At 37.7% G+C, this 23,870-nt stretch overlaps 1 protein-coding gene across 1 annotated transcript in view; it reads right to left on the reverse strand.

The window, feature by feature from the left end:
* Nucleotides 1-23,870, reverse strand: part of SRFBP1 (serum response factor binding protein 1) — a 75,140-nt gene that overhangs the window by 17,851 nt on the left and 33,419 nt on the right. Inside the window, exon 4 of the mRNA XM_084304939.1 lies at nucleotides 5,924-5,995. Coding sequence (XP_084161065.1) covers nucleotides 5,924-5,995 — 72 coding nt within the window. The remainder of the gene's footprint in view (nucleotides 1-5,923; nucleotides 5,996-23,870) is intronic.

Below are 23,870 nucleotides of genomic sequence, written 5' to 3' on the forward strand. Positions count from 1 at the left end.
AGGGGGGCCTTGGAAGGGAGGGAAGGCAGGGGATTGTGGAAAAATCCCCCAAAGCCCAAACGAAAGACAGCAACTATTCTCTGCTTGATCCAAAGCCTTTGAAGTTAATGGAAAGTCTTCAATTAAACTGCAAGGGACTTTGCATCAGGCTCCTTTTATGATTTAATGTATTTCCTCAGATTAAATCCACAGAGAATACTGAGTGTTCTTTTTTTTTTTTTTCTCTTTAATATATTTTCCATTAGAAAGTACATTTTCAAATAAAGTAAAGCCAGAATCACAAAATGTACATTTAGGAACATCAACTAAAATTGAAACCATTATGGTTTTCAAAGTTAGAAAATACAGATACCAGCATTTCTCCTTGGATGCTGCTGTTTAATCAAAATTGTGTGTGATTCAAAAATGCCATCTTCCTTTCTTTCCTCATTATAAAATTAAAAATTACTAGAAGTATCAAATTTAAAATTTCCTTAATAAATTTACATTTTAAAAAACAAGTTTATGCGTAAGAGTAAATATTATGTTTGTGTAACCATGTCTTGTTCATGTCTTCTGACCTAAGACTTCCAGTTAGTGCTATACTCTGGGGAACCTGATGCTCCAAATAATTGCTTACTGAGTGTGATACTCAAATGCCTCAAAGTTGGCAGCCTTTCACAAAATGCTTTTAACAAACTATTGGTGTGAAATGCATTTTCATTGTAAATATATGAAGAAGGACTTAAAGCAACACAAGCTCTGTGACTACCCTATCCTTGCTCTTTTTTTTTTTTTTTTTGCTCGCTGATTACAGAGTTGTGAATTTAAGAAGTTCAAATAATAGTTTAAAAAGAAGGATATGAATCTCATAATTGCTATTTTAATTTTGCAATGTAAACAGTTTATTTGAAATAAATAATGGTGATATACCATCAGTCTTGTAACTTTATCCTTTGCTCCATACACCTTTTTGCCCATACACCTTTCTATCTCGTTCTCATACTCTTCTTGCTTGACTTCTTCAGTCCTGCACTTGCAATCCAGTGAGTTCATGGAGGAGCTTGGTAGGTGGAGTAGTCTCTTCTCAAGTGTGAAGTAACAGCATTTTCATTTGATAAATTACAGAAAATCTTTTATTATTGCTGTTAATATTTTAGCTAGTTCTTAAATGCCAGATTTGTATGAGCCATGGATATTAATTTCACTCGCCCGCAAAATAACCCCCAGAACTGTAGCATAAAAGCCTTTAAGCATCCATTAAAAACTGACGGACCTAAAGCTAAACAGCACTAATGTCATCCCTCCAAAATCATATGTTAAGTACAGCTGTTATCAAAAATCTTAGTGTGCACCAGGCTGCACAGTCAAATCCTGGCATGTATCTGCCTATGGCCATGCATAAGCTGCCTGAGATCCTGTTCCTAAAGCCTTAGAATTCCATCTAAATTCCAAACAAGACAAAGCTGGTCGCTGAACACGAAGCAATCCAAAATAAGCTGACCAGGCCTTACATTAACAAAAAAGCTTCTAAGGCCTAGTAATGGATTACATTTCTGGACTAGAAGAAATTTCTCAACACGCCTGGAAATTGCAGCAAGCTTTTCAGTAATGCTGAGACTCAGAAGAATATGCCATGGCACCAAGCTTTGGTGATCATTATAAACTCCAAGTTTGCTGCACAGAATCCTCTTTTCAGACAAGCATCTGCATACTTCAGACAAGACTGGAGGAGAAGGTGAAAATACAGGATTTAGCAGGAAAAGGTGGTTCCAAGGACCACACATGAGAGCTCAGTGCAGAAAAGGAAACCTCTGTTACTAATGTTATGTATCTAGGAGCAAAAAACAGAGGACATACATTTATCATCTGCAGATTGACTTGCCTACTAAGATACAAATCATGTGCTCAGTTTAAGCTGCCATAGTAATGTATACTGGTGCTCTATTCTTTACTAAAGGAAAAGTTCATCGGGTCCTCTGCATTTTCAATTTCACATTTTCCCCTAAAAATCTGAAAGTTAATGAATTTTGAAGCATGTAGATTATTTAGGAAAAAATAAGAATATTTTGATTTAAGGCAGGATGGCATTTAAGATCTTTGCCTGGAGAAGAGAGTTCCATTATGCTGCCGTAGGATTCTGTAATTCTCACTGTTCAAAGCGCAACTTTTTTTTTTTTTTTTTTTTCATGTTCTATATACCAAGTTTGTACTGGAAATAAAACTAAGTGAGGTGCTACAAGAAGTTAGTATCTGTTATCAGTAAGGGAAACAAAAGCAACTGGAGTTACGATGAAGGTGCTCATAGATGGATTACTGTCCTCTTTTTTTGGAGAAACAGCACATATGATTTCTCTAATACCACAAAAATATGATTGCATATTAACCTATCTATCCAGCCTATCTTAACCTGTCTAACTTACCTTGAAACTATGTTAACAGTAGATAATGGTTATGGCCCTTGCTAGCTTCTAAATCAGTTCTCTACTTATAATAAAGAACTTTTTGTACGATTAGCTTTTGATTTATACTTCTGGAGTGCTGGAGCACACCACTAAGAAACCAAGCCTACCATATCAGTTCAGGGACACATGCTATAAAGAACAGTTCAAAATGTATCGCAGTTGGAAGGCAAGTTAAAAGAAAAAAAAATAGACAACAAAAGTGGCACGTTTTTCAGTTTTAATGACTAACAAAAACATTCATTGCTGACAGTACACAACTGCATACAAAAAGTGCATAAAACTCATTAAAAACCTAGAAAATAGCTTTCATTTTTCAACAGCTGTATCTAAGCACCAACTATATACAGTTGAAGTCACATGGCAACATTTATTACAATCTTTACAACAGACTTTATCACCTGTTAATAGTAATGGTGCCAGCTGCAGCAATATTAAAAATGGGCTTTGAAAGTTTCATCAGAGGTGCACAAATGACTGCTCACCCACTGCTTCCTGTCTTACATTAACATGGCCAGCCCTATGACATTTTTATTAATGAAAAACAGAAAAAGTCCAGTGTCATGTGGCTGGTGAATTGCCAACTCACTCCACAACTATAATTTTGATTTGCTTATCAGGAACCATCAGCATAACAATCTTGACAGCTAAATCATAAAAACTGCAGTTACAGTGTCACTTGCTAAATGGCACAATTTTATTGTACTTCACTGAAATCTATGCAAACTCTTTCTAAATAGAAAAGTATGCTTATCTTATTCTGAAAAATATATGGGAAAACATAGTAATAGAACATAAAATCTCAGTGGGCAGAAGGAATGAAACAACTATCTTGACTACACGTCCACTATGCAAAACTAATATTCAGCATTCCACAGTGAATTAAAAGCAGATTGCCTTTTATCAATGAAAACAAACCTATTCGGAAAATGAAAACAGCCACAGGATGTTTTGCTTCAAATATTTCGAAATTTGAGTTAATGAAAAGGTAAACAATGTGTTCGACATTTCATGTGACCTACAGAATATTGATATAGATTTTTTTTCCCCAAATTTTATTATTTCTAACTAACTGTGGGAAAAGAAGGAATAATACACTGGAAAATTAACTTCTGCTAAAGCATGCAAGGGATACATTCTTTAGCTGGGGATATGCTATGGCCAACCAGTGAAGTTAAGATGGCTAAGCTACCACTTATCAGCAGTGTTGCGATGCTAAGGATAACCCCGCCGCCCCAGAGGTTTCAAAGAGCATCAGCCACCATCCAAACACTTGTTTTGAAACAGGAGACCTGTTCTCTACAAAGCATGAGATGAACAGACTTTCCCACAACCACAAAACATTACCAGCCGCAGAAAGTAACACAAACAACAAAAGATCTTAAAAATCAAAACAATTCCATGAAGACACCTGTATTATCTGTTTTCAACAATTCCTGCTAAATGAAAGTCTATTTTAAATACATTTGGAAAGCACTCAGCCAGGACTATGAAAACATGAATCCTATTATTTGGGAGGAATATGTATACCCAGGGCTAGGAGAATCTCACAGACTTCTCTTACACTTTTCCCCTCTGCTTACATCTGAGTAAATACTAGGAAAAGCAATGAATACACAAAATGAATGGGTAAGATTAACAATACCTCTTGTTATATTCTTGGCAATAGAATTATCCTCTTAGACAATAAAATTCCAACTATAAACCTGTAAACTCTTTTAAAACTCTTTTATTTCATCTGGGGGCTTCTACACCTTTTGAGAATGCAATCAGCACAAGCTTGATGCATTTGAACTCTTGGCAGAGAATCTTCTACAGTATTAAATGACAAAATGTTTTATTGTTTGAATTTTAGCACCCTCTTTAAAGTCCCTCTCCATGTGTCCTCTCTATCATGAATCTTTTCACATCTGCACCATTTCGGACACCATAGTAACCAGTAACTAGCTCACATTCACAATGGAAAATGTTGGTCAAGTAACTTTAAAAAGAATGCTGCCTTTTAGCTCCTTGTCATTATCTCTGTGGCCCTTTCCTGACTCTCTTCCATCATTAAGAGAAGCAAAAACATAAGACACTTCCATCCAAACACTGCTCCAAAAATACTGAATTCCTATGATATGAAGTGTACTATACTATCACACAGTCACAGAAGGGCTGAGGCTTACAGAGAGCTCTGGAGGCACCAGGTCCTGCCCCTGCTCCAGCAGGGCCACCCCAAGCAGGGTGCCCAGGACCACGTCCAGGTGGCTTTTGAAGATCTCCAAGGTGGGAGACTCTAGAGCCTAAGTGGACAAACTGTGCCAGAGCTCGGTCACTGGCATAGCAAAAAGTGTTTCCTGATGTTCAGACAGAACCTCTGATGTTCCAGTTTGTGCCCACTGGCTCTTGTCCTGGCACTGGGAACCACCAAGAGCCTGGCTGCATTCTCCTTGCACCCTCCCTTCGGGTATTTACATAAATTAATGAGATCCACCCTGAGATTTCTCTTCTCTGGCATACTAATTTTATTTTGTTTCAGTGAAATCCTGCTCCACTTTATGCTGATGGATGAACTGCACCACACATGGTTGTGCTTTGAAATAGTACAGTTATATTGCACACAAGTGATGCCATTATAGGAGGAAATGATCCAATTCTAAATGAAAACTTAAGACTGTCCATGATGTACATTTCAGATCTCTGACTCTTCCCAGTCCTCAGTAAACCACCCACAGGAATTTAGGAGAATCTGGTGGAAATACACAGTTTCATTTTATTTTTTGATTCAGAATTGCTATGTATAATCATTTCTGCAGCACCTTTTAGAAGGGTACGTATTTCTGCTCTTCTTCACTTTTCTTTTAGAGTGTTATGCCTGCTCTCATCCTCAGCTACTTATTACAAAGAACATCTGCACACTTCTGTGCCTTCATTTCATCCCTTACAGGTACACTCGTTAGTTAATATTTAGTAACATACCATCATTAGTGGGTTTCAGGAGAAGCACTGCATTGAAATTCATGAGCCACGGTGGTGTTAATATCCCACCTATATTTCAGGCTAATGTTTTGTTCACATGGGTAAGCTTCTCTCTGCCTCTAGAAGTATTTAGAGCTTATTTTCAACTGTTGTTAAAAGCTTTGATTATTTACATTAACTGATCCGTGTATATACACTACATAAACATAACAAATCCATTTATAAAGACAGAAAGAACACTACTATGCTTCCTGGTATGCAACTCTAGTTACTAGGGATTAGCTGGCCAGCCCTGATGACAAGCTACTCATGCTAAACAACTATATAGTGTTTTGTAGACGTGTCCTAGTGGATACATTTCCTTAGAAAAGGAAGGCCTGTAGGGAAAACCTTATATAACATACACAAGACAGCATGCAAATGCAGGTACCCACCCACATATGCACCTTTTCCTAAGGAGCTCGCATACTCTCTCACACTCATGGAACAAGGTGCAGAAAACCAAGACCAACAAGCCTTACCTTTTTGCAGACACTTTCAAAGTTAATTTCTTTCCCAAGTGCAAGTTTGGTAACTTGATCTGGCTTTATTTCCTGTGGATGAAAGATATATTTATTCTTTAGACTTCACTAAACATTTCTAAGTTTTATGTTCCTCATAAACATGATAACTTTATAGCATCTCCTGTTGATTAACTAAAGGAAGAAATTCAGTTTGTTATATATAGACTTTGTTGTTGTTGTTTATGTAAATACTACATTTACTTAAAAACATTAATTTAAACTTCAATTAATTTAAACATTAATTTAAACTTATATCTGACTGTATCTAATATTACTAAGGGAAATGGAGATTTTCAAAAGCAAAGTACGTAGAATGGTGAAGTTATTTCTAGAAATTGTCTGTATTGATTGTGCTTCATAAAAGCTTTGAAAGGTTATGAAATTCCACAATTCTCATAGACTCTGAAGTTACATCAGAACTGATCAACATACGTGTATATGTAAGGTTGAGACGATGAAACTGAAGTTGAAAAGTAAAATAAAATGATTATAAAAAAATAGAAATCCTTCTTTTCTGAAGGTAATACACATGCAATTTCCATTCCCAGACTTAAGAATTAACTACTGTTATGCTGAGCCCGAATACCTTTCACACATTCACAGTTCTGAAAAATTTCACAGATAACACAGATAACTAGTTATTCTGATAGCTATCATTAAGATCGAGATTGTATCTAAATGCTGCTGGCTTCAACACTTGAAGAAAATTATCCATACACTGAATTTCTGAAACTCCAGGAAAGCAGATGCCTTAAGTCTAAATTACAGCAAATCACAACACTAGTGGTCAATTAAGAAGAAAAAAAATAAACTGGAGATGCACGTGCAAAATATTAAAGTTTGACAAAGTGCTGCATGTCCAGATGACTGTGTGCGCCTGCAGTTGAATACTATGCTTAGATTAAGGCAAGAGAGACACTAACTGAAAACCCTTTCAAGCAATTACTGCAACTATTAGGTCAGAATAATTAATGTACTAGCCAAGATCAAATGTAATCAAATGTAAGTCAAATTTTGCAAGACATTATAGTTTACACCTCTAAAAGAAGATTATGGAAAGACTTTCATGTTTACTTATTACTTTCTTTTATTACCCTAATTTATCATCCTTGATAAATATTCCAACATTTCCATTAAACATCCCACTCCATTGTTAGGTTTCCATATTTTATCCTCTTCCTAACTCAGCTCTACAGCAGTCTGTGCATGTACTTGGTTCTTCCTGAAATTAGACAGTCATACCATTAATTTCAAAATCTTACATTGTTGTTCCTTCTGTATATTAAATCCGAGAGTTGCATCTTACCTAGGTCTTTAAGATACTGTGTAAATACGTGTCTTAAAACTATGAGTAGTCATATAATAGCAAGAATAAGCTAACAGGACAAAATGGAGAAACTAAAAAAAATAAAAAATCAGTTGTTGTGCATGTCAGAAGAGCTTTCTGACAACGAGACCTAGATGCCTGCAAAATCATCTCCCAGAGGTACCGGTGGAAGCCCAATCATTTGGCATGCAGAATCCAGACTGGAAAAACACTGGTGAATATAGGAAACAATCTTACACTGGCAGATGGACAGACTGCATGACCTAATAGAATCTAGAGATGGAAAAGACCTATGATTCAGTTTTCCATGACTTTCCAAAGTGTTTCACAGATGGTGAAAGTAGGACACAGTAGTTAAGTGACATGCTTACAGTCACATAGTTGGTTGGGAGCTATGAATGAAGCTCTGGAACCCAGTACTGTTCATTAAATTTAGCTGTTTCTTTATATTAAAAAAGAATAGGTAATTTATATGATCTTCACTAGCTTAATGTTGCAGAATCACGCATATTGATAGAGCAGGAGTAACAGTTTGGAATGTGAGGTCGTGAATGGAGCTTCACTGAAATGCTTAATATACAGAATGAGACCGTGAACCTAAAAAGCCCGAATTTATAAACATCTTCTTCACTTTCCTTAGATTTAAGGCAGAACAAGCATTTCTGATTTATATGGCCTTCAGCAATACCTCATTTTTGTGAAAGTAGCCATATGAGTGAAATTACTGGGCTATACAGACCTTTCTTCTGCCTCTATTAATGGTCAGCAGCAGACAGGAGAACAGGAAGAGAATACCATGATGTTTTTCCCAGCACAGCCTTCTCAACTTTGAGGTGCACACTGCTGAAGGATTCCCAACTCACAGAGAGAACCTTTGCATTTACTACCTGCTTCCATCGCTTCTATTGGGGGCTGTTGTAAGTGGCTGGTGCCTCCTGTCTCCGGGACCCATGGATTCCTCCTGCCCTGCTGCTGGAGCCCAGCCCTGTGCACCTTGGAGCCCCTCTCAAACACCAGCACCTGTAGGATCAACCTACAACACCCGATGCAGGAAAAATACAGACACTCTGCTGGCCCCTACCAGCAGGCTGGGTGATGCACTGACACCCTCACTCTCCCCGTCTCAGCAGTATCTGTGCACAGGACGCGCTGTCCCTGTCTCCTCTCTGCAGCTGGCTGTTGGGACACATGCTATTTCTTGCTTCCCTGGCTGAGGTGGAGACCCTCATCTGCTCCCCTTGCAGGCTCGGGCAGCTTACACACTGGTCTGACTCTAGCAGCTGGCCCGTACTCAGTCATGCTTGTACTGCTGCCCTTTATGGTGTGCATTGATAACAACCATCATCCACCAGCACACCAGTGGATGCCAGATAGGATGCTGTTGTGAACGGTGCTGGCTGTACACCCAGAGGTCAGTAGTTTCTGTCATAACTCATGGGTTTCATCTCTTTCCTACGCGAGGAAGGGCAGCCAGCATGCAGGCGAGTTGGACATGGTGATCCCAATAGCTGATTTTTGTTTTGATCATCCCCCAAGAAGATAATAGGTGACTAGAGACAAGCTGAACAGATCATTTTGTTCTGATTCCAAACTGTCCCTACCTCACCAACTATCACAAACCCTTTCAGAGACAGGGACGTGAGCAAGGTGGGGATCTCTGCAGGCTGCTGCACACAATGCGAAGCACATCGGCACTGTCTGACCTGCCTGGTGCCTGGGCCGAGCTGAGAGCTCTGGCAGGGACAACAGCGATGAGATGAGCAGGGAGCAAGCGAGCAGCAGCACAGGACCAGCCCGAGTCCCTGCACCAGGCCGTGCTGGCTGCTCCAGCAGCTGCTCTGCACTTTGGGGGGAAATCAGGCTAAATGGACCTGTCAGCCAGTTGGATCTTGTTAAGGCTGCAGGCAGATGACTAGGCCTTGGCCCGAGATTAAGCTGAATAAACAGGATGTGAAAAACTACTGGACATGACATAATAAAATTGCTGGATGTGACAGATAATGCGAGAAGCTGACAATACGGCTAGATTTTACAGATCTTTAAGGGAGAGCTACGTGAAAAACAGACAAACTCCAGAGAAAGCTTAAGGAGTACTGGGGAGACTTAGGGGAGGACATCTTGTACGGTTGACAGTACCCGGGTAGCCACACCAGTTACACCATGTAAAGCCAAATCGCCTGAAATTTGGGTGTGGGTACAGCAATGGGGACAAACGAATTACAGGTGGGCAAAGGTTAGATAGGGATGGAAACAGGGATGGCCAAGGCAGTGAAAGGCTGGGCTGTGAAACGTGCAGATGGGACAACACAGCATGCAGCCAGACAGCCTCGCGCAGCCCCTCAGCTCCACGGCCAGTACCGCAGGCAGAGATTTCACTCCACCACCCATGGAAATTTAGAACAGCAATTTTTTTTTCTATAAATGATGAAGTTCATTTAAATAAGCCGGAACTGTTTTGCATAGAAAAACAAGGCTATATTGCACAGAAGTATGAATTTTCAGATGCCATTTATGCTTTGCAATGTCATACCAACACTAGTCATGGTTGCTCAGATTACACTTTATCCAGGTGATACTGAGGAAGATACACATTTTAATATAAAGGGAATGGTAATGTAATTTATTGAATAGCCTTCAGAAGACAGGAAAGACAAAAAAACCTGTCGGATGAGGCTTTGACACATCTCAGAAATGCAAGATTATTCACATAAAATGTATTCCCGGCTATGCTGTCTAAGGCAATTTTAGATGACTCAGAAGAAAAAGTTGCCAGTAGTGGCCTGTGGAAACAATTTAGGAGTTTAAGTCCTCACTCTGTTAAAAACCATACCTAGTACGCGACCTCAATTTTGTTTTGACTAGTATTTTCCTTTTACCTTTATAAATTCTGTCATTTTTATCACCATGTTTTCATACGTTCTTAACTGTTCAAGTCTTAAGCCTTTCCTTATGAAATTTCACCATATGTACCCATCTTTATACAATGATTTTTTCTTACAATGAGAACATTTCTTTAAAAAGAAATAAGTACGTGATTCAGGGTATATACAAGTAGCTAACACAAGACTTGCACCTAGTATCAAATATTTCTGTTGAAATCTCCCCTGTAGTTTGTTGCCTACTACTGCACTTAGATCTTTTAAAATAATAACATTTTTTTTACCCTTGAAACAGTTTGTTTCTTACCCATTACTGCACTCAGATCTTGTAACATATTATCCCTTGAACGGGTGTTTGAGGCTACCTTCTCATAAACTAAGTTTATTACCTTTTTCTTTTGCATTTAATCTCATTCTGTTGTCCCCTGCCATTTTTTAGGTCCTTTAGTAAGGAGAAAGGGGTAGAAAATACATTATTTCAGTATAGGTTATCAGATCCTTTTTTTCTATGAGTAATGATTGTATCTAATGACTAATGACTACAGTCTAACGACTGTATGGTTTCCTGTCACAAACAGTTTGCCACCTTTTCTAAGCCTCTAAATGTCCTGTATTTCAGCCATTCAGAGCAAAAGTATCCTTTGACTCTGAAAATACCACCATTGTGAAGCACTTACACAAAAACAGATTATATGCTCACAGTATAGCGAGTATATATATACTCACCATATATACTCTACTACATAGTAGAATATATTCCAAAGAGTGAAAGAAATCAACAGTGGTTTACCTAAAAGGTTATGTGTTTTTCATAAATCCATGGTAAGAGTACAGGTTTGTTTCAACTGTGAAGGCCTGTTATCAAGAAATGCAATACCCTAATTGGTGATTATGAAGAAAAAGTGACACTAACTTAAGCCATTTTTTATTCCTGACAGTTGAGAATATGCAAATACTTGGCCAGCAACTGTGAACTAAATATACATACATTACATATGTATATATATATATTTATACATGAGTTTATGAGTTGCTAAGTCTCATTAGTGGATCATCATAACAAAATTAATGAAACTCTGCCTGTCTAAAAATAAAAACAAAACAAAACCCAAAACAAACCCACCTCCAAAACTCATCCTCCTCACCCCCATTTTATCAGATTTGAAACCAATGTGTATAGTACGGGAAAAGAAGGGAATTTGGATAATATTCATAGCAGAACAGTAGGACAGAAAATTTGAGCTGGTAAGTAAAAATTTAATATTGTCTAGTTAAGTGTGGCTTAAGCTCATTAATAAATTTATTAAAAAGATCAATGCTACACTGAGATATTTACGTTATTATAAAATTTCTATGTAATTTTTCCAATAGACCAGAATTAAAGCACTTCTGGGTAGGCAGCCACCTGCCAGCCAGAACTGACAAACTATTACCAAGTCACCTCCCAAGATCTCTTTTGAGTAATTAAGTGCAATGAAATTTCTCTATTACAGGATAAAAATTTGTCCTTACATAACCTAGGTAATTCTTTTTTTTTTTTTTTTTGCATTTCTTCTCATTTTCTACTACCATTTTTAAGAAAAGAATAAAATGGGATACAGTGTCTGTCTTGGTAATATCATACAGAAGAGGACGACTCTCATTCTGGACAAAAAGCCCATAGCCTTTCTGGCTCCTGGAAATTTAATCTTTCATTTGGCTTTATTATTTTCCTCAGTGGAATCCAGGCAATCCAGGTCACACTCATCTTTATCCATTACATTCAAATTACATAAAATCCTTCCAGAGAAGTCTACTGATTTGTTGCAAATTTCCATAACTGCAGCTTGAAGTTAGGTGAATTCAGAGAATGTTAAAAGCTGCTTGCTTATGACTGCAACTTCTGCAGTAAAGCTTTTCATGGCTAAAGACCCACACTTGTTTGAATTATTTCCTGTTTTGTTGACTGTCACAAGTAATCCTGAAGACCCATTTATCTTCTCCGGCTGAATGACACTAGAATGCCTGAATGATGCAACTGCACCATTTACTTTACCTGATGCTAAGACAGAGATTGGATAATCATTAAAATGTTTCATTCCAAACTGACAACAATATCGGCTGATATCCACTAGGTCAATCAATATAGTACCAGTATCTTGGTACTAAAAATTCTATTGCTAGCAGCCACTAAAAATGTCTGGTCTTAACATCCATGTGTTTCTATTAAAAATATGGCATGTTCTGAAATTGTGGCAAGTAAAAAACAGAATTTTTCCATCAGAAATTCAATCTAGAATTTCAATCTTTCATTGTAAAAAGACCTACCATCATCTGCTGCTGCAGCAGATTGCAAACAGACACTTTCTATAATGCTTCATATCCATGGAAAAGAAAGCACTATGCTGGAGTTAACAAATTTCAGATTACTGTTGCAGAAGTATGAGGTTTTAAGTCCAAAGGTGTGAATCCTGTAAGAGCTGGTAACAGCCTCACTGGAGGTAGATTGATACACACGGAGTCTAGGATGGCACTGTCAAGACCATCCCCGCCACAGGTCCAAATTTAACTGACACCCAGAAAATTAAGGTATACCAGCTTCCAAGTCACTCATTCAGAATAGCTGCCCTTCAGAAGTATCTAAGCATCTTTATGTTCTATAAGCTAAAAAGTTTTTTTTTTTTTTTAAACAGTCATTTGGTAAAAACAAGCTCACCGATCCTAGAAGTGTCAGCTCCCCCACCAGCCCATGCAGCTGAAATGGGTATTCATGCTACCACACCTAGGAGCTGGGCAGATCCAGCACTTCAGGTAGCCTAGTTTGCAGAAACCCTTCATACATGTTGGAGAAAGGAAGGCCTTGTTGTGTCTCAGTTCATGCTAGGTTTAAATAAAATGCAATTAAAAGCACTTATTTGTAAACAGACAATGGCAATTACAGATTTATGAAGTGTAAAGAAAGGAAAAACAAGATACACTAGGGTTCAGTATCTCTCTGCCTTACTCTGGGTGATTGGCTGCTCTTCCTGACAAGGCAACACTCAGGATTTTCAATGTTTATGCACATTTACTCCAGAGCCTGCACTTTTCAGACAGAGAAAGTGAGGGGAGTCAGTTTAGGAGTCACGGCCTTGGTCTCTTCGGTGACTCACTGGCAGACTTGATGTAAGCACGTAAAGATTATACAAATGCACAATATCCTAACTGCCTATTAACAGAGACTATAAAGTACAATAATTAACCACTATGGGGTGAAAGTGTTTGGAAGGATCGATTCCCAGTCACTTTCATCTAGTATAATCTAAGACACTGTCAGAGTAGGGACCAAACATTGAGGCATATGTGCACTCAAAGTTCATATAAGCAAGACAAACAAAGCAGCACGTTACTAATTTTATTATTATTTTTAATAAATGAAAATTACAGGTCACATTGCAATGAGGGCAGGAATGTCTTCTCAGATGGCAATGCTCTCTCTGCATGTTGCATGAACTTCTCACTATTAAACTGTTTTTATACTATCAATCTTAAGAACGTTTACTGATACTGTTTGAATAAATACTCTTTTGGAAGTTTGCATGTTTTCAGGAGCGACTTCATATTTTAATAAATGACTCCACCAGTTAAACTTCTGCAAAACTTACAGGCAACATAGTCTGACAGAAATTGGAAGTATGTGGATATATAGATTTAGTTTTCCACAGAAGTCGGGTTTTACTGTAAATACCTGTGTCATGAAGAACAAACAGCTACAAGAAAGCAAAACCACAATAGAAAGAGATCTCATGGAACATTTTTTGGTCTACCAGTCTAGCCAAAAAGGCTTTTCCCGGCAACCTGACTGGATGACTTGATACTATATCATCACACACTGAAACCAAGGGTTTCATCCAGTAAAAATGAAGACATTTTCTCTCTAATTGTAGACAAATTAAGTGAATTATAATTTAAATACATTCTCCTGTGTCATTACTGTTGAAGATTGTTATTATGTCCTATAGTAATTATGGTATTTTTCACTTATCAAAAATCTAGATCCTGTATTACAAAGAGGAAGAACAGTATAAAAAGAAAGTGTTCTACAGTTGTTAATTTTCCTAAAGTATACAGTCAAGAAACTATCACGTTTTTAATACAACTTCGCAACTTCCATCAATTGCCTTATTTTTTTTTTTTAAGGAATTTAATGTTGTTCTAACTTGCCTTTTATTCAACGTATGACTTTTATAAAAAAAACCTTCCTTGAAATAATTAATTTTTAGTTTTGTTGTATTAATAACAACATGGGCAAGAATACCACAGTACAGATTAAGAAAAACAATAGAACTTAACTGTATTTTAAAATAACAAAACAAAAGCAGTCACTAGAGGAAATTTTCAGAGTGGAATAGAACTTCCCAAAAACTCAAAAGCTGCACAGCAGTCTTAGTTTAGATGAATACATGGCATTCAATCTTGATAGGAACTAACTGTCACTAACCTGTTAAAAAAAATGCACTCTGAAATTACATTTACTCATTGGGAATGTAAGAATGTATTTCAAGTGGAACTTGTCTAGCAATTGTTCTTTCTGTAAACTACACTGGTGTCAGGTTTTTGCTGGCACCAATTTTAAACATTACTAAATGTCTACAGTATTGCTGTCTCAGTTTAGATCCAAGTGAAATTCAATGTCAACCTGCAAGTTTTTATCTACTAAGTTTCACACTAGAAATAAAAAAATCAAGTTTTCTTTTTATAATGTTGTCTAGAAAAATAAAGTTATTAAAATCCTCATCAAATAACGCTACACAATATTACTGTAAACACAGTTTTGTCCAAATGGATACTTTCCTCTAGCTAAATATCCTTAATCTGATATCCTTTACAAGCTCTCTTAAAAGCAGAGAATGAAGCTGAGGGAAAGATACTTAGTCATACAGTTTAATAATAAAACAAAGCTTAAAACCAACTTCCCAAAACAAGAGTTAACATAGTTCATTTGTTTATGCTGTTGTAAAATACCCAAACTTTATTTGGCAAGTATAGGCTGCTCTTTTCTGCCACGTTTATAAACTAATTTAATATTTCAAGAGGTATGCAAGTCAAATGCCAGCAATTACATCAGTCTACAGAGATGAACACTGTGAACTTGGCATTTTGTTTAGTCAATTAGATTAAATGAATTGTTTAATTTTGGAGGTTCCCATCTGATTCAGTAGCCACGTTCGGGGAGAAACGTTGTTTTCACCATACATACAAAAAAGTTAGGAAGTCTGTAATCTTGTGACAATTTCAAAAGTAGTAGGTATTATGAAAGTAAACTACAATTACAAGGATTCAAAAAAAAAAGAAAAAAAAAAGCTACACAAAAGGAAAAAAACAACCTCACTACATTATTCAGTGCAGAAAGCATGATAGCATGATGAGGCCAAAATTATCATTATTTGAATATTCTTTTCTCCTCAAACATCTTTTGGTTATTAATGTCAATGTTCACTTGGAATAGTACAATCTGTAATTTCACTCTGTACTGGCAATTTGTTCCACGCTGCTTTTCTAATATTAAAATAACAACCACATGCAATTTCAGGGTTAACATATTTCCAAGCAGTCCTGTGTTGGCTGGAACTATCTTCAGTTTTGAATTACTATCCTTGGTATTCACAACCGTTGCCAATAGCCTTCGTTGCCAGATGAACTGTTTTTGCAAAAATTGAAGAAAAACAGCATTGCCTGCCAGAAGGGGACGCTATGCACAGCTAGCAGAAAGCTGCCTTATTTTCAGCTAAGCCTCTCTTCTTCCAGCAGCAGCTGGGGCCAGCAAGACTGCATGCAACCAAAGAAGCCAGGAAGGATATACTATATTCTTACAACGTTCCCACTGAAGACAGTGACTGACAAATGGATGCAATCCAGTTAATAAGCCCTACCTGCTAGATGCTGGTTTTAAATAGAAATGGAAACAGAAATGAAGACAGAAGAACCCAGAGAGGTGCAGAAAGTGACAGAAGAGCACGAATACACAGAGCCATATATACAGCCTCTTTTTGTGTACTTCCAGACAGCATGAAAAGAAAAGAGTTCAGAGATTAGTCACAATTGAGTAAGAAAGAATTCCCATTCTTCATTACCTTTTCTGGTGTACCTTTTCTCCAGGAAAAGTACTCCTCCATCAGTCTTTTCTTAAAGTGCATAAGGAAGAAATTAAATTACCTTTTGACCCATCCTAGAGATCTTGATCCTAGCAGTCTTAGTGGTCTTTGTCTTGGCCTCCACAAGACAAACTTGCTATTTCACTTGCCCAAGGTGAGAAAAAAGAAAAAAGAAAAAAAAACAACACCACCACAACTGAACAAATACAGAACAAGACCAACATTTCCCATAGTTTCTAAAATCTGAATTTCAAGGAAGAAGTCAATTGTATCATATGTCAATCATGTCCTTAACAGCCTATTCATATCATTGCAGCATCTTTCATTAACATTACAAGCTCGAATCATTTTGTACATATGTGACGGGCAAAGGTGGAAAGCAGGGATCTGCTTTCGTGTGCAAAAACACACGAAAAATAGGATTATTTTCAGTACCTACAGTTTTCCTAATTGGCTGCCAGAACCTCCTGATCAAAATATTAGCATTTAGAGCACAAAATAAGTATCCAGCATGAATATATGAATTGAGCATACCTCCAAAATCAGTTTTCACCTTGTACTCTATTGGATCCAATTTTCTTATACCTTACATAGATGCTAAGGTGTATCTGATCATCCTTGCCACTCTTTAACACTTTATCTATTTTTTTTTTTTTAATTTAAAATACAGTAGGAAGATGCAGCACATGGGAAAACAAGACAGTCAAACAGGAACACACTGTCTTCTGCCTGAAGATGCTGAATAACAAAACAGGATTTTCACACAGGTGTCTGCAGTAACTCCAAAATCCACCTTCTCACTGGTAGTAGCCAATCTAGATCCAACAAAAACCAAACAAATCAAATCTTTAATTTGCACCAATACCACATGCGTTATTTTGCATTTATGTGTACTGGATTTCTTTGTCATTTTATTGAATACTGCTCACTTTTATGGTATTGTTCTGCAGTGTTTTAGTGTAGTATCTGGCAATTTTGGATTATCAAGCTCTGTCAAATTAATTCTCTTTCTCTGAACCATTTCTAGCACTGATCCCCATAAAATGCCACTGCTAATGTTCCAGCACCATCATAGCTAGCCATATATTCCTCTCTTCTAGTTACCATGTCTTAACTCTGTTATAAAAACAAACAAACTTCCTTCTATTGATCAAAAGCTTTCCCTTCCCTTCCCTTCCCTTCCCAAACAGAGGCCTTGGTGAAAGAGGGCCAAGAGCTGTTTGGAAATTTAAGATGAGACAGTGACTCACTGGGCAACATCCATTTTATCTATTGATTTCTTCAAAGAACTCCCATTGATTTGCAGGGCATTACTTTCGTTTTCTAAAGGTACAATTATTCTGCCTCATCCTACTCACCCACATGTTCACTAAATCCGTTGTTTAATAAAAGTGCCAATGAGTCTGTCCAGCACTGAAGTCATGTTTACATTAATATTACATTCCCAGAACAGACTTTATACATATTCTTTGTAAGCAGGAGGCAACTGTGGGGGAAATAAGGTTTTACACACAAAAGCAATCAATTAGAATAGAGTCATAGCAGCTGCAGTCACCATTCTGAATTAATTAGTTTCCAAGTGACTATAAAGAGATTTACAGTAGGTCTCCAATTTCTACCCTCCTCCCTTCCTCACACTCCCCCCTCATTCCACCGATTAAGAGGAAAGGAGAATAAAACTTTTACTACATTATTCAAGAAAAAAAAAAAGTCAACTGTGAAGAATAATACATATAATTTCTGTTTTAAAATTCTTCAAGAGACAGGAGTCCCAAAATGGACAGCTGAATCAGGGGACTGAACCAGTTTAGTACAACTCCACCACACTGACTACGCAGACTCACTGTTTACTGCAGATATTCTTCTGAGCTGCTCCAAAATCAATTGAACTACAAAGAGACTGGCACACAGCAAGAGGTTGACTAGAACTGACTCACAGATGGTCCTCTTGTAACGACCATCGTATTTGGTGACTATGAGTGTACCACAGCATGGGATGGGTAAAATGTAAAGAAAACATATGCAGTGCTTACAGACTTTCTTTTCTCAGATTCAGATGAGTTACGGAAAAAGCATAACAAAAAGGCCCAAGGTAGTGAGCTACAGTGAAATACATGAGATGATGGAAGAAATTAACAACAGAAGAAATATACATTTGGAATATGCAGACATGTTTTCACAATGAGCACAGGAACATGCTGACACTTCTGTAGTTATTTTGAGTAACAATAACTAAGTGTTTTTGTTTGCTGTCACTGCTCACTTTTCATATAAATTAAGTCATATGGGTTGCATTATTATTTTTTGTTTGTTTTTTTTTGTACTACTGCAAAGGTTGCATCTTCACTAAAACAAGCAATAAAATTACCTATGCAGGACTCATCTGCAAGACATATTTTTAAAAAAGTGAAAATAGCTTATTTTGCATCCTTACAAAAAAAAAAAAAAAAAAGTAAAATTCTTACACAAGACTTGAGGAAAAAGCTTCATCTGCAAGCCAGATTTTTAAGATAGTTGACAACCTTTATTTAGAACTTACTTTAATATTTTCCTTAAGTTGTCTCAAATCCAACAAAATGCTTGCCTTTGTGATCTGTTTTCACTTTGTAACTAAGAATCTAGTGTGCATATGAATAAAAGCACGTAACTGCTTCTATTTAAGTATCTCATCAATGATAAAGGCTTGAAAATGAAGGTGGTGATATATTTAATGTCTTTTACATTTAAGAAATAGACCATCTTTTTATGCAGTCCAAAGCAGTATTTGGTGTAAAAAAAATCATTACTTCTGTTATCATAATGCAATAAAACAGTAGGAATGGTTGTCATTTTTTTTCTCATCCCAGCTTGAAATTGTACAGAATAACCCTTTTCCCCCACATTTTTCTCTCTTTTTTTTTTTTTAATAAACTCTAAGTATTTGTTTATGCTTGCCATCCAGAAAAGCAAACAAACTAACAAAAAAAACCCAAACAGCCAACACAAAAACCCAACAACCACCATACAAGTTTTCTCTGTCAAAATTGTTAAGTTTGCTTAGTTAAGATATCTTGCCATCCGGAAAGTAAAACACAACAGCTATTTCTAGACTGGCTTGGGAAAGCAGTTCTCCTAAACATGAGATTTCTCGTTGTAGCATAAACACGAAGTAATGTATCATTGAAAATAATATCAACTGCCATAAAGTTTAAGAACAGAACAAAGTTTGCGATTATACCAACCTACCTTCTTGCTGTTTTGAGGATCGGGAAAAGAGGGTGGGTAGCAATACTCAAGAAAAGTGGGTACTACTGAGGAGCCATGGTTAAGTAGTGTCTTTACAAAGTATTCCCTTTTTCATATTCTCAGTTATCAGGAATATCAAGAGCCAAGCCTCAAGCCACATTAACTCTGGGAAAAAGGAATCCCAATAGACAGTCATTCAACTCATCACTCTTCTCTATACTTTTACTCCACCTCAGCCATGTTTTTAATCAAAACAAATGTTTTCATTTAAAAAAAAAAAAAAAAAAGAAAAAAAGCGTTGTTATCATTTGCTTCTTAGGACAAGCTTATATACATAGAATCACGCAATCATTTGGGTAAGAGAAGAGCTTCAAGATCTTCAAATCCAACCATCTCCCAGACCTACCAAGTCTCATCTCTACACCATGCCCTTTAGTGTTATGATTCGCATATCCCTTACATACCTCCAGGGATGGGGACACCGCCCCTGGGCAACCCACTCCAATGCTTGACCGCTCTCTCTGTGAAGAAGTTTATCCTCATATCCAATCTAAACCTCTCTGGCACTACTCGAAATCACGCCCTATCACTTGTCACCCCAGAAAAGAGACCAACACTCTTGCTACAACACCTTGCTCTGTATTTTAACGTCAATATAGTGTTTCTTAATTTCAGAAAGAGAAGGAAAAAAAGTCATTTGTAAAAGAATTTGTTTAATATCAGAAAGTTGTAGCACTTTTGAATGCTCAATAACTTATTGAGGAACTATCTCCAGAAGAATTTCACAGAAGAGGAATTCCATGGAACTTCATAAATATAATAAAGAGTATCAGTGAGCACATTCGATGACATATCATCTCACATATCACAGTCAGAAGCGTAAGCCAGAGAGAGAACACACTGCAGAAGTAAAGGTTCGGGTTTTGTCTCTTTCAAATTACAGCAAACAACACTTTTACAGTCTAAACTAACGTCCAAGATACTTTAATAGTCATATAAAATATTCAAATACAGAAATACATGATGGTTGCTTCCTGATCTCCAGTCATGAGACACTGATTGCCAAACAAACCTCTCTGCCATTTTTGCATGGCAAAAGGCCATTTGTTTACCCCTTATCTGAAACAAGTTGACTTGCTGGTAATACCAGTTCAATAGTACGAACTGGGACAGAACAGAAAGTCCACAAGTTTATCCATTACAGCAGTATCAAATACAATTGTCTAGCCACTTGCAGGTACAGCAGTACTGCACACTGTATATTCTCAAGCACTTTGTCTACCTGCTTGTATTCAATATTGATTATGATGCTCTTCTACACACTCTTTGGAAGGTGAATGTATGGTATTGTATGGTTATTTGTGCACATAAGCATGCAACTCTATTGACGTATTCCTAAAGATATTTTTAATGAGGAAAAAGAACAGCTGACAGGATGACATAGCTTTCACACCCAACAAAAGCTAAAATATTTCACTGTACATTTACATTTTTACCTCTCCTAACTTTAAAATCCCTCCTGCTTAGGACTGCATAATGATACGATTATGTAGATTGGAAGAGACCTCCAGACCTAGTCCAACCTTCTTCCCAAACAAGCTCCAGAGAAGATGACTGCTCAGAGCCCTTGAATTCTGAACACCTCCAGTGGCTAAGATCCCACATTCAGGTTGTGACTCGAGCCTATTGCTCACCATTCTCCCACTGGATACCTCTAAGAAAAGCCTGGCTTACCTCCTAGGCTATAGTAGGTAGTTGCAGACAGCAATAAGGCTTCCCCTTAGCTTTTTTTTCCCTGACGAGTGAACACAGTTCTCTCCTTGTACTTGCCAGCTATACACTCTTCCTAATGCAGCTCACAATGCAGTTAATATTCCTTGCGACAGAGGCACTTTTGCATGTCATGTTCAATTTCTTGTCCACCAGGGTGCTGAGGTCCTTCTCCACAAAGCTGCTTTCTAGCCAACTGGTATCCAGTCTCTAATTTTGCATGGAGCTATTCCATACCAAACACAAGACTACATTTTTGCCTTTCTTGAACATGTGGCTCCTCTCAATGAGCTCATTCCTCTACCCTGTACAAATCACCCCAAATAGCAGCCCTGCCTTCATACATATCATTTACACTCCCCAGTTTGGCATCATCCTTGAACCTGCTGAGCGTAAACCCCATACCACCATTTAGGACGTTACTATAACACTAGCCAGTATCGGTAGTAGCATAGCTCCTTAGCGGACACCGCTTGTAACCAGCAACCAGCTGGCATGTCCCACCACTGATTACACCACTTTGAACTTGACAGACCAAACAGTTTTCCACCCAGTCTTATTGCCAGTTGCCCAACTCTCAGAATCCAGAACTCCACCATCACATGGTCACTGTAAAGGAGGCTACCCTAACCTTCATATTCCTGACCAGTTCTTTCCTGTTTCTATACACCCAGTCTAGCAGAGAATCTCTTTTCATCAGATTCTCGATCACCTGTGTTAGAAAGCAATCATCAACACTACCTGTGTGCGTCTACATTCTCCCAAGCAGTCTGTCCTTGTTTCCACTTTTGGTGGACTGTGTATGTGTTTGGGATCAGTTATGAGCTCGCTGTTCATCCATGCTGTCTTCTGCATTATGTTAGGTGTTTTCTACTTGAAAGAGCTTTCCATTTCAGTCATGACAAAACTAGAGGTATCGGTTAAATTAATACTCAGTTTTTATAGCAAATATAACCTGTCTTATAAGGGCATACATTAAGCAGAAGAGCAAAGCAATGCTATAGACAAAGTAGAATGTGCTGTGATGAACTCTAGGAGTATAATTCAGTGTTTCCTAAAATTGCCTGATATGTTGCACATGTATGCCTTAAGTAATGTGCACATGGGTCCATCCATCACTCAAAGCACCAAATTTCCTGTATTACTGCAGAGAAGCACATCATGCATTCCTAACAAGTGAGACACTTGCCAAAGCATGGACTTGCACTACTCTACTGAAGCAGAGCTGAAGGACTTCAAGTTCTACCCTTTCCCCCTTCACTGCAATGGTCTGAAAGTGGCATCCGGCCCATGCCATTGTGAAAGCAGGACCCTTCTGTTTTTCCTTAAGAAGCAACAGGGACCCCTCCTAAAATGATTATACATTAGAGTTTAAGAGTTTCCCACTACTCTTTCAGAAACCTTTAGAGGTTAAAGATTTTGTAATGTTAATATGAAAGTCTGCTATCTATTATGAAATAAAATATGCAAGATTTGTTGGAAACATATGCTGGGAAATAAAACAAAAAGCAAAACTGCAAAAAGGTACTCTAGTCCTCATTCTTACCTAAGACAATATTACAGTGAGATATTAACTGAGAGCAAGGCTACATAAGATGAAAATATTAACTAAATAGGGAAACACTACTGTTGTTAAAAAAAAAAAAAAAAAAAAAAAGTCAGGCTTTTTCAAAAAGCCTGACATTTCAGGATACAAAAATTCCATTCAAAAAGTCAGTACTAAAAGCAAAATCTATTACGCTCTGTAGGCCTTTTGTTCAGGACTAGATAACCAGCTTTTTAACCAGGCCAGCCTTTCTCATCCACAACACTATTACTTTCATGAAACTGGATGATTTTTGTTCCATTGCCAAAGATTATAAAAACTTCAGACTGAACTTCTACCTTTAAAAAAACAGTTTGGCTTTCAAATGCCTGACTATTACTGGAGTTCATACTTCTGTTCATAGCTCGTTAAAATACAAGCTTAAGAAAGAATAAATTACAACAAAGTCTTATTTTTTCCTATTTCTTTTGTAACAAACTCATTGTTTTACAATAAATATTGTGGTTTAAGTGTACTAGAAAAAACACAAAACATTGATGCCCATCTATATGAAGGGTTGTAAGGAGGACCTGGGGAACTACAGGCCTGTTAGCCTGAACCCGGTGCTGGAGAAGGTTATCAAACAGGTCCTCTTGAGTGCAATCACACAGCACACGTGGGACAACCTGGGCATCAGGCCCAGTCAGCATGAACTCATGAAAGGCAAGTCCTGCCTGACCAACCTCATCTTCTATGACCAGGTGACCTGCCTGGTGGATGAGGGAAAGGCTGTTGACATAGTCTACCTAGACTTCAGCGAGGCCTTTGACACACTCCCCCATAGTATTCTCCTGGAGCAGCTGGCAGCCCATGGCTTGGACAGATACACTCTGGGCTGGGGTAAAAACTGGCTGGACGGCTGGGCCCAGAGAGTGGTGGTGAATGGAGTGAAATCCAGCTGGTGACCAGTCACCTGTGATGTTCCCCAGGGGTCGGTGTTGGGGCCCATCTTCTTTAATATCTGTATTGATGATTTGGATGAGGGAAATGAGTACACCCTCAGTAA

The sequence above is a fragment of the Netta rufina genome, assembly GCF_964035555.1.
Source record: "Netta rufina genome assembly, chromosome: Z".
Classification (NCBI taxonomy): Eukaryota; Metazoa; Chordata; class Aves; order Anseriformes; family Anatidae; genus Netta; species Netta rufina.